This window comes from Taudactylus pleione, unplaced genomic scaffold, assembly GCF_031769625.1.
Source record: "Taudactylus pleione unplaced genomic scaffold, aTauple2 ptg000495l, whole genome shotgun sequence".
Classification (NCBI taxonomy): Eukaryota; Metazoa; Chordata; class Amphibia; order Anura; family Myobatrachidae; genus Taudactylus; species Taudactylus pleione.
This window is the reverse complement of record NW_028284897.1, coordinates 892,024-904,637: the sequence shown is the minus strand read 5'-3', so window position 1 is coordinate 904,637 and position 12,614 is coordinate 892,024. Positions and strand designations below refer to the sequence as shown.

Here is a 12,614-nt window from a genome sequence, read left to right as displayed (position 1 = left end):
TAAATAAATAAATAAATATAATAAATAAATAAAAAAAAAAAAAATAAATTAGTTAATTAAATAATCTATGTATGTGGAACCTTATTATCCAACCAAGGTGACCCGCCCTCCTGTCAATCACAATTTGAACCAATCACAGACATTGTCGCTGTATTTGAAGGCTCAAGCAGCAGTACTAGAACAATTCAACTCCCAGAAGAAGACCTGACAGGTCGAAACGCGTTGGAGGAACACTGCAATCCCTATCTAACAGCGTCTCCAGTACCACATTTGCCGTCCAACTGTTTCAGCTTACCACTACCGGAACTTGAATCTACTAGCGAGCAACAGAAGCGCGCCATCACCGCCGACGAAGACCGCCGGGACCGGCAGCTTGGCATCCGGGTAAGTATCCTCTGGTGCAGAGTCGTCCGCGGCCCCCGGCTTGCGCAAGCCAGGACCGTAGGCACCCCTCTCCCCTGTCCGGCACCTGGTGCACGCGCACGGACCTGCCCCCTGGCAACAGGGACAGTGTCCGTGATCTCGGCACTCAGGGCGCCCGTGACGCAGAGTGATCCCCGGCGCTTGCCACAGCCAGCCTCCCCCACACTACACGGAGAATAACCCGGGCAACGTACAGACATCCACAGGACTTACAGCATACCACCGAGGTACCCCTTTGGAACTAGCGGGACGCCGCTAGATCTCCCTGACTAAACACTATACTTTAACCATCTATCAGATTGACTATTCAGTTGGCGGCATCTAAGGTTGAGACCAGTACCAGTGCCTATTCACAAATAGATCGGCACATTTGCTATTTATATTTTGTCTACATTTGTCTATATTTTGTTTATTTTTGTTTATATTTGTTTACTTTTCCTTCTGACAATTTTGACATATTGCAGCATTGTCCATTGTGTTTATTTGTTTGTTTAATCTGTTGGTGTATAACCAATGGTTTACAGGCACCATATTATATTGCATTACAATTGTAGTGACTATTATTGTGAAACTTTTATCAGTAAAAGCAACATTTGTTTCTTAGTTGGTACCCTTACACATCTTTGCTGCAGTCGAGACAAAAAGCCCCCTACGGAGCGCCAAGTCCCATGAGACACTGCTAGCGCCAAGTGACTTTTTTGCAACTTTTTTGCTGAAAATGCATCTAAGTCACAATGCGATGTAACCAGCAGATTAATTGACATGCAACACTTGTGTGTGACTGAGTCTCTGAATCTGTATACAAACTGCTACAATATGGCGAAAGCAGCTTTTTTCATTCCAAGTTCCGCTGTGCTTCATATACAGACATAGATGCAAACAGATATACAAGTGTCACATATCACATTAATCAGCACAGTCTGCTGGTGTGTCCTAGTAGCACAGGACCTGGTGGCTCACTCACACCAGACAAGTCACACTGTGTGCTGTTATTTAGGTTAGATTTGAGGACACATCTCTATGAAAGACGCCCAACATTAGCAGAGTAGCACGGGACCCGAGTGAGCCACCAGGCAAGTCACACTGTGTGGCGTAGTGAGGACAGATGTAAGACGACACATCTATAAGTGATTATCAGGTGATGTGTGTATATAGGGGCCCCCATACCTGCTCTCCCCTGTACAATAAATGAAAGTCTCGTCTTACCCAGTGATGTGAGGGGCCGGTGATTCTCCATCATCACGTCCTTGTACAGACCCCTGTCATCCTCTATATACTCCTCCTCCTGCATGGAGACATAGACAGTGACATCCTGACACCTTATAGGAACCTGACACACACAATGATACAGTCATCACCCAGACACATCCCCTGGTGTTACTGTATAATGTCCCATTCCCAGCAGTCACCTCTCCAGTCATCACCCAGACACATCCCCTGGTGTTACTGTATAATGTCCCATTCCCAGCAGTGACCTCTCCAGTCATCACCCAGACACATCCCCCGGTGTTACTGTATAATGTCCCATTCCCAGCAGTCACCTCTCCAGTCATCACCCAGACACATCCCCTGGTGTTACTGTATAATGTCCCATTCCCAGCAGTCACCTCTCCAGTCATCACCCAGACACATCTCCTGGTGTTACTGTATAATGTCCAATTCCCAGCAGTCACCTTTCCAGTCAGCGGCTGAATGATCTTGTTGGTGAGTTCCAGGATCTTCTGGTCATTGTGTCTCTCATGTATCAGTGAGTGAGGTGGAGGCACCGTGATGGGGTTCTGGGTACTGCTCAGTCCTGCTGACACACGGGGACAGCTGCTGGGTGTCTCACACTCGCTGGATGTCTTCTTCACTACTGTGTAATCCTGAGTATTGGGGAGACAACAATGAAAACGTCAATTAAACTTCACCTATATGGGGTTGTTTATTCACGTGTTATCTTTGCGTCATACAAGATGACTATTTCACAATATCAAGTCTTGTAACAATCTCCTATATATAGGAAATTGTAGAGTATATTGTATGCAGATCTGACATATTTGTGTCAGTGACAAAAAGAAAAGAACATACAGCAAACAATGTACTAAATCCCAACTCCAGTGAGGACTGTGGGACTTATACTATATCTGAGACCGGCTACCTGCTGGTCGCTTATTACTATAGACAAAAAATGTCACTGTGATACTCCCAGATCCCCTCACCTCCCCAGTCATGTCCCTGTATTTTGACTAAAGATATAAGTGATGTCACTGTGTCACTCCCAGATCCTTTCACCTCCCCAGTTATGTCCCTGTATTATTACTACAAATATAAGTGATGTCACTGTGATGCTCCCAGATCCCCTCACCTCCCGTCATGTCCCTGTATTATTACTACAAATATAAGTGATGTCACTGTGATGCTCCCAGATCCCCTCACCTCCCGTCATGTCCCTGTATTATTACTACAGATAGAAGTGATGTCACTGTGACACTCCCAGATCCTCTCACCTCCCCAGTCATGTCCCTGTATTATTACTATAGATATAAGTGATGTCACTGTGACACTCCCAGATCCTCTCACCTCCCCAGTCATGTCCCTGTATTATTACTATAGATATAAGTGATGTCACTGTGACACTCCCAGATCCCCTCACCTCCCCAGTCATGACCCTGTATTATTACTATAGATAGAAGTGATGTCCCTGTATTATTACTATAGATATAAGTGATGTCACTGTGACACTCCCAGACCCTCTCACCTCCCCAGTCATGTCCCTGTATTATTACTACAAATATAAGTGATGTCACTGTGACACTCCCAGATCCCCTCACCTCCCCAGTCATGTCCCTGTATTATTACTATAGATATAAGTGATGTCACTGTGACACTCCCAGATCCTCTCACCTCCCCAGTCATGTCCCTGTATTATTACTATAGATATAAGTGATGTCACTGTGACACTCCCAGATCCTCTCACCTCCCCAGTCATGTCCCTGTATTATTACTATAGATATAAGTGATGTCACTGTGACACTCCCAGATCCCCTCACCTCCCCAGTCATGTCCCTGTATTATTACTATAGATATAAGTGATGTCACTGTGACACTCCCAGATCCTCTCACCTCCCCAGTCATGTCCCTGTATTATTACTATAGATAGAAGTGATGTCCCTGTATTATTACTATAGATATAAGTGATGTCACTGTGACACTCCCAGACCCTCTCACCTCCCCAGTCATGTCCCTATATTATTACTATAGATATAAGTGATGTCACTGTGACACTCCCAGATCCCCTCACCTCCCCAGTCATGTCCCTGTATTATTACTATAGATATAAGTGATGTCACTGTGACACTCCCAGATCCCCTCACCTCCCCAGTCATGTCCCTGTATTATTACTATAGATATAAGTGATGTCACTGTGACATTCCCAGATCCCCTCACCTCCCCAGTCATGTCCCTGTATTATTACTATAGATATATGTGATGTCACTGTGTCACTCCCAGATCCTTTCACCTCCCCAGTTATGTCCCTGTATTATTACTACAAATATAAGTGATGTCACTGTGATGCTCCCAGATCCCCTCACCTCCCCAGTCATGTCCCTGTATTATTACTATAGATATAAGTGATGTCACTGTGACACTCCCAGATCCTCTCACCTCCCCAGTCATGTCCCTGTATTATTACTATAGATATAAGTGATGTCCCTGTATTATTACTATAGATATAAGTGATATCACTGTGACATTCCCAGATCCCCTCACCTCCCCAGTCATGTCCCTGTATTATTACTATAGATATAAGTGATGTCACTGTGACACTCCCAGATCCCCTCACCTCCCCAGTCATGTCCCTGTATTATTACTATAGATATAAGTGATGTCACTGTATTATTACTATAGATATAAGTGATGTCACTGTGACACTCCCAGACCCTCTCACCTCCCCAGTCATGTCCCTGTATTATTACTATAGATATAAGTGATGTCACTGTGACATTCCCAGATCCCCTCACCTCCCCAGTCATGTCCCTGTATTATTACTATAGATATAAGTGATGTCACTGTGACATTCCCAGATCCCCTCACCTCCCCAGTCATGTCCCTGTATTATTACTATAGATATAAGTGATGTCACTGTGACACTCCCAGATCCCCTCACCTCCCCAGTCATGTCCCTGTATTATTACTATAGATATAAGTGATGTCACTGTGACATTCCCAGATCCCCTCACCTCCCCAGTCATGTCCCTGTATTATTACTATAGATATAAGTGATGTCCCTGTATTATTACTATAGATATAAGTGATGTCACTGTGACACTCCCAGACCCTCTCACCTCCCCAGTCATGTCCCTGTATTATTACTATAGATATAAGTGATGTCACTGTGACACCCCCAGACCCCCTCACCTCCCCAGTCATGTCCCTGTATTATTACTATAGATATAAGTGATGTCACTGTGACACTCCCAGACCCTCTCACCTCCCCAGTCATGTCCCTGTATTATTACTATAGATATAAGTGATGTCACTGTGACACTCCCAGATCCCCTCACCTCCCCAGTCATGTCCCTGTATTATTACTATAGATATAAGTGATGTCACTGTGACACCCCCAGACCCTCTCACCTCCCCAGTCAGCAGATAGATGATCTCCAGGGTGAGATGTAAGATCCTCTCAGTCCTGTGACTCCCGTCCTTGTCCATCCTCAATGAATCAGTGAGAATACAGAATGTGTGACGTGTAATAGACTCTGGTTCCTCACAGCAGGACTATCTAGGAATAAATATCACAGAGAACACATGTAACACAGTCAGACATGTAACACTGAGTGACCAGTATGTCTCCTCTTTCCCCCCAGCCATAGAGCTCTGGTCAGTGTCTGTCAGAGGTTCCTGTGACCCAGCCCCATAAGGCTCCTCAGAGGCCGTCACACAACGCTGTACTGTATAAGGTTACACCAATGCTCCTCTCCTGGCCGGGGGTCTTATTCCTCCCAGACACAGATTTGGTGCAATTTGCTCCACGTGAATCTTTTACAAACACATTAATTAGGGATTTGGGGATTTTTTTATTTTGTTTTAAATTTATTCCAGAAACTGAGAGAATCTGTGACTATAATGAGGTCATACAGATAACAGGGGTGTGAGGGGGGAGTACACAGGAGAGCAGAAGGGGTGCAGATATGGGGAGAGGGGAAGTAACGTAGGAATACAGAGCACACAACAGGGGGTGTAACAGCTGTACAGAGGTGTCAGTAACACAGGGGAGGGGGAAGGGAACAGAAGAGGTTAATAACACAGGGATAGGACAGCAGGCAGCCCAGGGGACACACAAAGGGTTACACAATACAGAATCCCATCAGTCACTCTGCACAAATGATGAAATGACAAATGACCGCACCTCAGATGTATGTTACATGTGTGACCAGCCTGCCGGCCGTGTGTGTGCAGCGTAGGGTGGGGTGAGACATGTCCTGGGGGATAATCAGTGACACTCTGAGGATCTGGGGACTGTCACAGCCACTGGCTGTCTCTGAGAGAGTCTCTATTGCTCAGGATAACAAGACGCCCTGACAGACAGTCTCAGCTCAGGGAGTCAGGGGAAATTGTGGTTGTGCTGTCAGGTGTTATTATATAATAGGAGTGAGGTAAGAGTATATAATAATAACACATTACATTTATTATAGACAATAACACATAAAACAAACCAATGCACTTAGATGTATAATGTCAGTCTCTCAGGTGTATATCTTTATGTTACAAGGAAATATAGTTACACACCCAGTAACTGTGCAGAGAGCTCCTGTAACAGAGTATTAGGATTGTAGTAATACGTTTGTACATAGTGACACAAGGTATAAAAGCCACATTCCTCTGACTATAATCATTACTAGCCCGAGAGAAAATATGAGATATGGTAAGAACTTACCCTTGTTATCTCTATTTCTACGAAGTCCATAGGGTTCCACAGGATACCTTGGGGTATAGGTGTGACGTCAGTCGCTGGGCACCATAGAGTTAAGCTTTTCAGCCTCCCAGGATGCACTAGGGTCCCCCTCCTATACCCCGCCCCCGAGCCAAGGCACCTCAGTTAGTTATCAAGCCATAGGCCGGAGGAGGAGAAGGAAGAGAGAGAAAAAAGATCTGGACACATACAAGAATCACATTCTCACCAGAGGGAGACGGAAAACCGGTGACCAGAGCAAAGCCCATCTGCAGCACAGGTGCGACAGGGCGGGAGTCCTGTGGAACCCTATGGACTTCGTAGAAATAGAGATAACAAGGGTAAGTTCTTACCATATCTCATATTTTCTACTTCAGGGTCCATAGGGTATCCACAGGATACCTTGGGGATGTCCCAAAGCAGTATCCTTTAAGGGTGGGGACGCTCCTGTGCAGAAAGGAGAATCCGCCGCCCGAAGGAAGCATCCTGAGAGGCGAAGGTGTCAAACCTGTAATACCTCACGAAGGTATGGACAGAGGACCACGTAGCAGCCTTGCAGATCTGAACTGCCGAGGCACCACGTCGAGCTGCCCACGAAGGACCCACAGACCTAGTGGAATGAGCCTTCAGAGAAGGTGGGACCGGTAGGCCTTCATGAAGATAAGCTTCAGAAATAGCCATACGGATCCAGGCTGCCAAAGTTTGCTTTGAAGCAGGCCAACCCTTTTTACGGAAGCCATAGAGGACAAACAAAGCGTCCGACTTCCTAAACGAAGAAGTGCGGTCAACATAAGTCCTTAAGGCCCGCACAACATCCAAAGAGGCCTCACCCACGGAAAGACCCGGTGAGTTAAAGGCCGGAACAACTATTTCCTCGTTAACATGAAACTGGGAAACAATTTTGGGAAGAAACTCGGGCCGAGTGCGGAGCACTGCCCTGTTCCCATGAAAAACCAAGAAAGGGGGTCTACAAGAAAGAGCCCCTAACTCAGAAACACGTCTGGCCGAAGCAATGGCCAGAAGGAAAACAGTCTTAGCTGTTAGCCATTTAAGATCCACTGAGCCCAGTGGTTCAAACGGCGGTCCTTGGAGAGCCCTCAGGACCACAGCCAAATCCCAAGGCGCCACAGGTGGAACAAAGGGCGGCTGAATGCGGAGAACACCCTGCATAAAGGTGCGCACATCCAGGATTGTAGCAATCCTACGGTGAAACCAGACAGATAGGGCCGAAACCTGTACCTTCAAAGAAGCAAGGCGAAGCCCATGATCTAGTCCCGCTTGCAGGAAGGCGAGAATCCGAGACAGACGAAACTCCCGCGGTGCATAACCTCTCGGTCGACACCACTGGAAGAACGTATGCCACACGCGATGGTATATCCTCGCGGAAGACGGTTTCCGAGCTCGTAACATGGTACGCACCACAGAGCTGGAAAACCCCCGGGACCTCAGCATGGCCGTCTCAACAGCCACGCCGTCAAAGACAGCCGAGTCAGGTCCGGGTGAAGGCAAGGACCCTGAGACAGAAGGTCCGGTCGTAGCGGCAACCGCAGAGGACTGTCCACGGACAGACCCTGAAGGTCTGAGAACCAGTGCCGTCTGGGCCACGCGGGAGCTATCAACAGGAGCGTCCCTCCTTCCTGTTTGAATTTCCGGATTACCCGTGGAAGAAGGGAGACCGGAGGGAACAGGTATGCGAACCGGAACGTCCACCGGACGGACAGAGCATCCACCAGAGACGCCCCTTCGTCTCTTGTGCGAGACCCGTACACCGGCAACTTGTTGTTGTGCCGGGACGCCATGAGGTCGATTTCTGGAAGACCCCACCTGTCCACCAGTAGTTGAAAAACGTCCGGGTGCAGGGACCATTCCCCTGGATGAACGTCTTGGCGACTTAGAAAGTCCGCCTCCCAATTGAGCACTCCCGGGATGAAGACCGCTGATATGGCCGGAAGATTGCGCTCCGCCCAAACCAGGATCCGAGAGACTTCTACGAGAGCCGCCCGACTGCGAGTTCCTCCTTGCCTGTTTATGTAGGCCACGGTGGTAGCGTTGTCCGACTGGACCTGCACCGGGCGACCCTGGAGAAACCGCTGTGCCTGCTGGAGAGCATTGAAGACCGCACGGAGTTCCAAGATATTTATTGGAAGCTCCGCTTGTGTTGGCGTCCACCTGCCCTGGAACAAGTGTGGACCCGAAACTGCTCCCCAGCCCCGAAGACTGGCGTCCGTTGTAAACAGGACCCAATTTGGAACCCAGAACGGACGTCCCTTGTTGAGGTGGATCGTCTGTAACCACCACGCAAGGGACAGGCGAACCTCCGGGGTGAGCACAATCGTCTGGGACTTCAGAGACTGAGGCAGCCCGTTCCACTTGGACAGGATCAGGTGCTGCAGAGGTCTGGAGTGAAACTGGGCGTATTCCACCATGTCGAACACCGACACCATGGAGCCCAGTAACCTCATCGCCGAGTGTAAGGACACCCGGCGGCTGTGGAGGCAACTGCGCACCCTTGACTGTAAAGCAGAGATCTTGTCCTCCGTCACGAAGATCCTTTGCTGTCCCGAGTCCAATAAGGCTCCAAGATGCAGAATCCTCCGAGACGGGATTAGAGTGGACTTCTGCCAGTTGATTAGCCAGCCGTGCCGTTGCAGCAGTGCAATGGTCAGGTCCAAGTGGCGTAACAGGAGCTCTGGAGATCCTGCCACCAATAACAGGTCGTCCAAATACGGCAACATGCGGACTCCCTGCAGCCGCAGAGAAGCCGCCATGACCGCCATCACCTTGGTGAAAACACGTGGTGCTGTTGCCAGGCCAAAAGGTAACGCCCGAAACTGGAAGTGGTCGCTGCGGATTGCAAACCTGAGGAACTGTTGATGGCGCAAAAGAATAGGGACATGCAGGTAAGCGTCCTGTATGTCCAATGACACCATGTAGTCCCCAGGTTCCAGCGCCAGAATGATGGACCGTAGGGTCTCCATCCGAAACTTCGGGACCCGCAAAGACTTGTTGAGTGCTTTGAGGTTGAGAATCGGACGATATGACCCATTGGGTTTCTGTACCAAAAATAGATTTGAATAGAAACCCTGGCCCCTCTGGGAGAATGGAACAGGCACTATAACTCCAGCCTGGAGCATAGTGTGCAATACCTTCCGCAGCTCCGTAGCCTTGTTCCGGTCTGATGGTAGACCCGTGGTGAAGAAGCGAGCCGGGGATCTGTGCCGGAAGGAGAGGGCGTATCCGTGGGAAACCACCTCCAGAACCCAAGTGTCTGTCGTAGTGGTCGACCAACACTGGGCGAACTGTAGCAGGCGGCCTCCCACCATGGGATCCCCCAAAGGGAGGCCCGGACCGTCAGGCCGCAGGCTTGTCATCTGGCTTGGGGGCCGGACGTCTGGTACTCCATGCCTGCTTCCGGGGCTTGACCGATTTCTTAGGGCCAGCCTGTCGAGGAAACGACTGTGGTTTGGGCCTGCCCTGGGCCCTAGATGACCGAAAGGACGATGGTCCAGAACCAGAAGGAGCAGCGGCCGACGGGAGACAAGCAGATTTGGCTGCCGCCAGCGTGGCCACAATCTTATCCAGATCCGGACCGAAGAGAACTTCTCCGGTAAACGGCGCTTCCAGACCTTTCTTGGAATCTGCGTCCGCCTTCCAGGATCGCAGCCACAAGGTGCGACGAGCAGCTACCGCTGCTGAAGAAATTCTAGACACCAGAGTACTAATGTCTAGAGCCGCCTCGTTGATGTAGGTGGCCGAATCACGGAGATTGCCAATCAACTCCGCCTGTTCGGCCGGACAGTCGGATTCAAAAGAAGCCTCTAATGAATCCGCCCAGCGCTCCATCGCTCTGGCAACCCAGCAAATGGCCATAGCCGGCCGTGCTGCCCCCCCTGCAAGGGAATAAGCGGACTTCAGGCAGATTTCTACCTTGCGGTCCGTAGCATCCTTAAGGGAGGACATGGATGGCATCGGCAATGTGGCACTACGGACAAGACGGGTCACGTGAGAATCCACCTGTGGAGGGGATTCCCACTTAGCAAAATAATTATCCGCGAACGGATAAGCCACCGCCAGGCGTCTCTGCGGCTGGTATCGCTTGCCAGGCTGTTTCCACGCCTCCTCTAAATGGTCCACCAACTGACCCGAAAGAGGAAAGACTGTGGCATCGCCCTTCACATCTTTGAAAAAGGCATACTTAGATTTAGCCGCTGGGGGAACTTCGTCCTCAATCACCAAGGCTGTGCGGACCGCCCGAATAAGTCCAGGAATATATACTTTGGACTTAGCATCAGCGTCCTTAGTATGGAGAGGTTCCTGATCGTAAGGATCCAGAATCTCCCCATCATCAGACGTCCCTTCGTCATCCTCATAAGGAGCGGACAGAGACGCCACCGGCCTTTTATGAGGCCGCATCACAGACTCCCCTTGCAACACATCCGACAAGTGCTGTACAGAACTCGTCAGGGAGTTAACCCACGCTGGCTCCTGAGAACCCGGGAGCGGGGAAATAGGGAGACTGTGGGGTACCACCAATTGTCGTGGGAACCCCTGCATGGGTGACGACACCACAGACTGCTGGGACAAACCCATCGGAGTAAACGCGGGCTGCGGAGCTAACTGGCCCACTAAAGCTGTTAACGCCTGAGCGAAACAAGCCCAGGGCGGCTCCTGTACCGGTGCTGTAACCGTAATAGGCCGCGCCATGGACAAACACTGCCGGCAAAGGCCCTCCGCGCTACCCTCCCCCTCCGCTAACGGTACTTTGCACGTGGTACACTGTAACCAGAGGGGAAAATCACTTTCAGACATGATGGCACCACGTTTGTGACCTCTCTCACCAATTAAGTATTAAATAGGCGAGAGACCACCCTGCAGCACCGCACCGCAAGGGCTTTAGCAGAAAGAACAGGGACAGTAATAAAGCTGACAGTTTAGAGAAGAAAAGTTACAGGCAGCGCTAGCACAGTCACATACAATGCAGAGAGATAACAATTCCTGCACTAACAGCGCTGATCACTCAACTACACAGACACAGGGCCTGGTAGGACACAGCGCTGCATACACAGACCTGAGCCACAGCGGAGGAGAGGTATGCGGGGGGACCCAGACCACGATGCTTCCGTCCAGCGCTTCCAGCAGCGTTCACCATGCGTTCTGGAGAAGATGGCCGCCGAGGAGCAGAGAGGAGGCTGGCCTGGGGGAGGAGCGCTGCCACAGGACTAGTCGGCAGCATGCAGAGAGGGCTGTGTGCAGCGGGGGAGGCGCCGGCTGTGAGACAGGGAAGGCGCGCTCCCCTGGCATGCATTTAACCCCTGGGACGCCGCAGCGCTACCGCTCTGCTGCGGTCCGCTGTCCCAGGGGGTAGTGGAAAGCGCAGGTTGGTCGCCTGGCTCCACGCTGCAGCCAGTCCCCAGGGAGCCCCCTGCCTGGGGACTTAGGACCATGTGACCAGCGGGGACCCACCGCGGGACCCCGCTGCTTACCTTTGTCCCCCTTGGATCCGGCCATGGTCCGGAACATCTGGGGTCACCGCTAGCTGTGACCCCAGATGCTCACCAGCATCCCCGGATCGGTACCGGCGTTCTGGTACCGGCGGGGGTGTAGGGAAGACAGCATGGACGTCAGGACTGACTGTCCATGCTGTACATCCAGATGTGCAGCCACAGCTGCACTGAAGAAAGCTTCAGGGGCTCTTCTAGCCCCCACTCCGACAGGTGCACCCGACGCCGGCCGGGCACCAAACTAAACTGAGGTGCCTTGGCTCGGGGGCGGGGTATAGGAGGGGGACCCTAGTGCATCCTGGGAGGCTGAAAAGCTTAACTCTATGGTGCCCAGCGACTGACATCACACCTATACCCCAAGGTATCCTGTGGATACCCTATGGACCCTGAAGTAGACAAGAGAGTTACTGAGTGATAGCTGAGTCAGGGCTAATACATGGTCAGTAATAAGATCATTGGTAGAAGGGGATATAATATGTCATGAACCTGGCACAGAGATCACAGACTGTCCTATCAGGAGATCTTACTAATATGTCCTTATTGTCAGCTTGTACTGTACGGGTAATGACGTGTCCTTATTGTCAGCTTGTACTGTACGGGTATTGATGTGTCCTTATTGTCAGCTTGTACTGTACGGTAATGACGTGTCCTTATTGTCAGCTTGTACTGTACGGGTAATGACGTGTCCTTATTGTCAGCTTGTACTGTACGGGTAATGATGTGTCCTTATTGTCAGCTTGTACTGTACGGGT

General features: G+C 50.2%; 1 protein-coding gene across 1 annotated transcript in view; it reads right to left on the bottom strand.

The window, feature by feature from the left end:
- LOC148502496 (uncharacterized) overlaps nucleotides 1-12,614 on the bottom strand; it is a 258,997-nt gene that overhangs the window by 193,925 nt on the left and 52,458 nt on the right. The window contains 3 exon segments of the mRNA XM_088449791.1: nucleotides 1,630-1,753; nucleotides 2,097-2,288; nucleotides 5,044-5,187. Coding sequence (XP_088305917.1) covers nucleotides 1,630-1,753; nucleotides 2,097-2,288; nucleotides 5,044-5,187 — 460 coding nt within the window.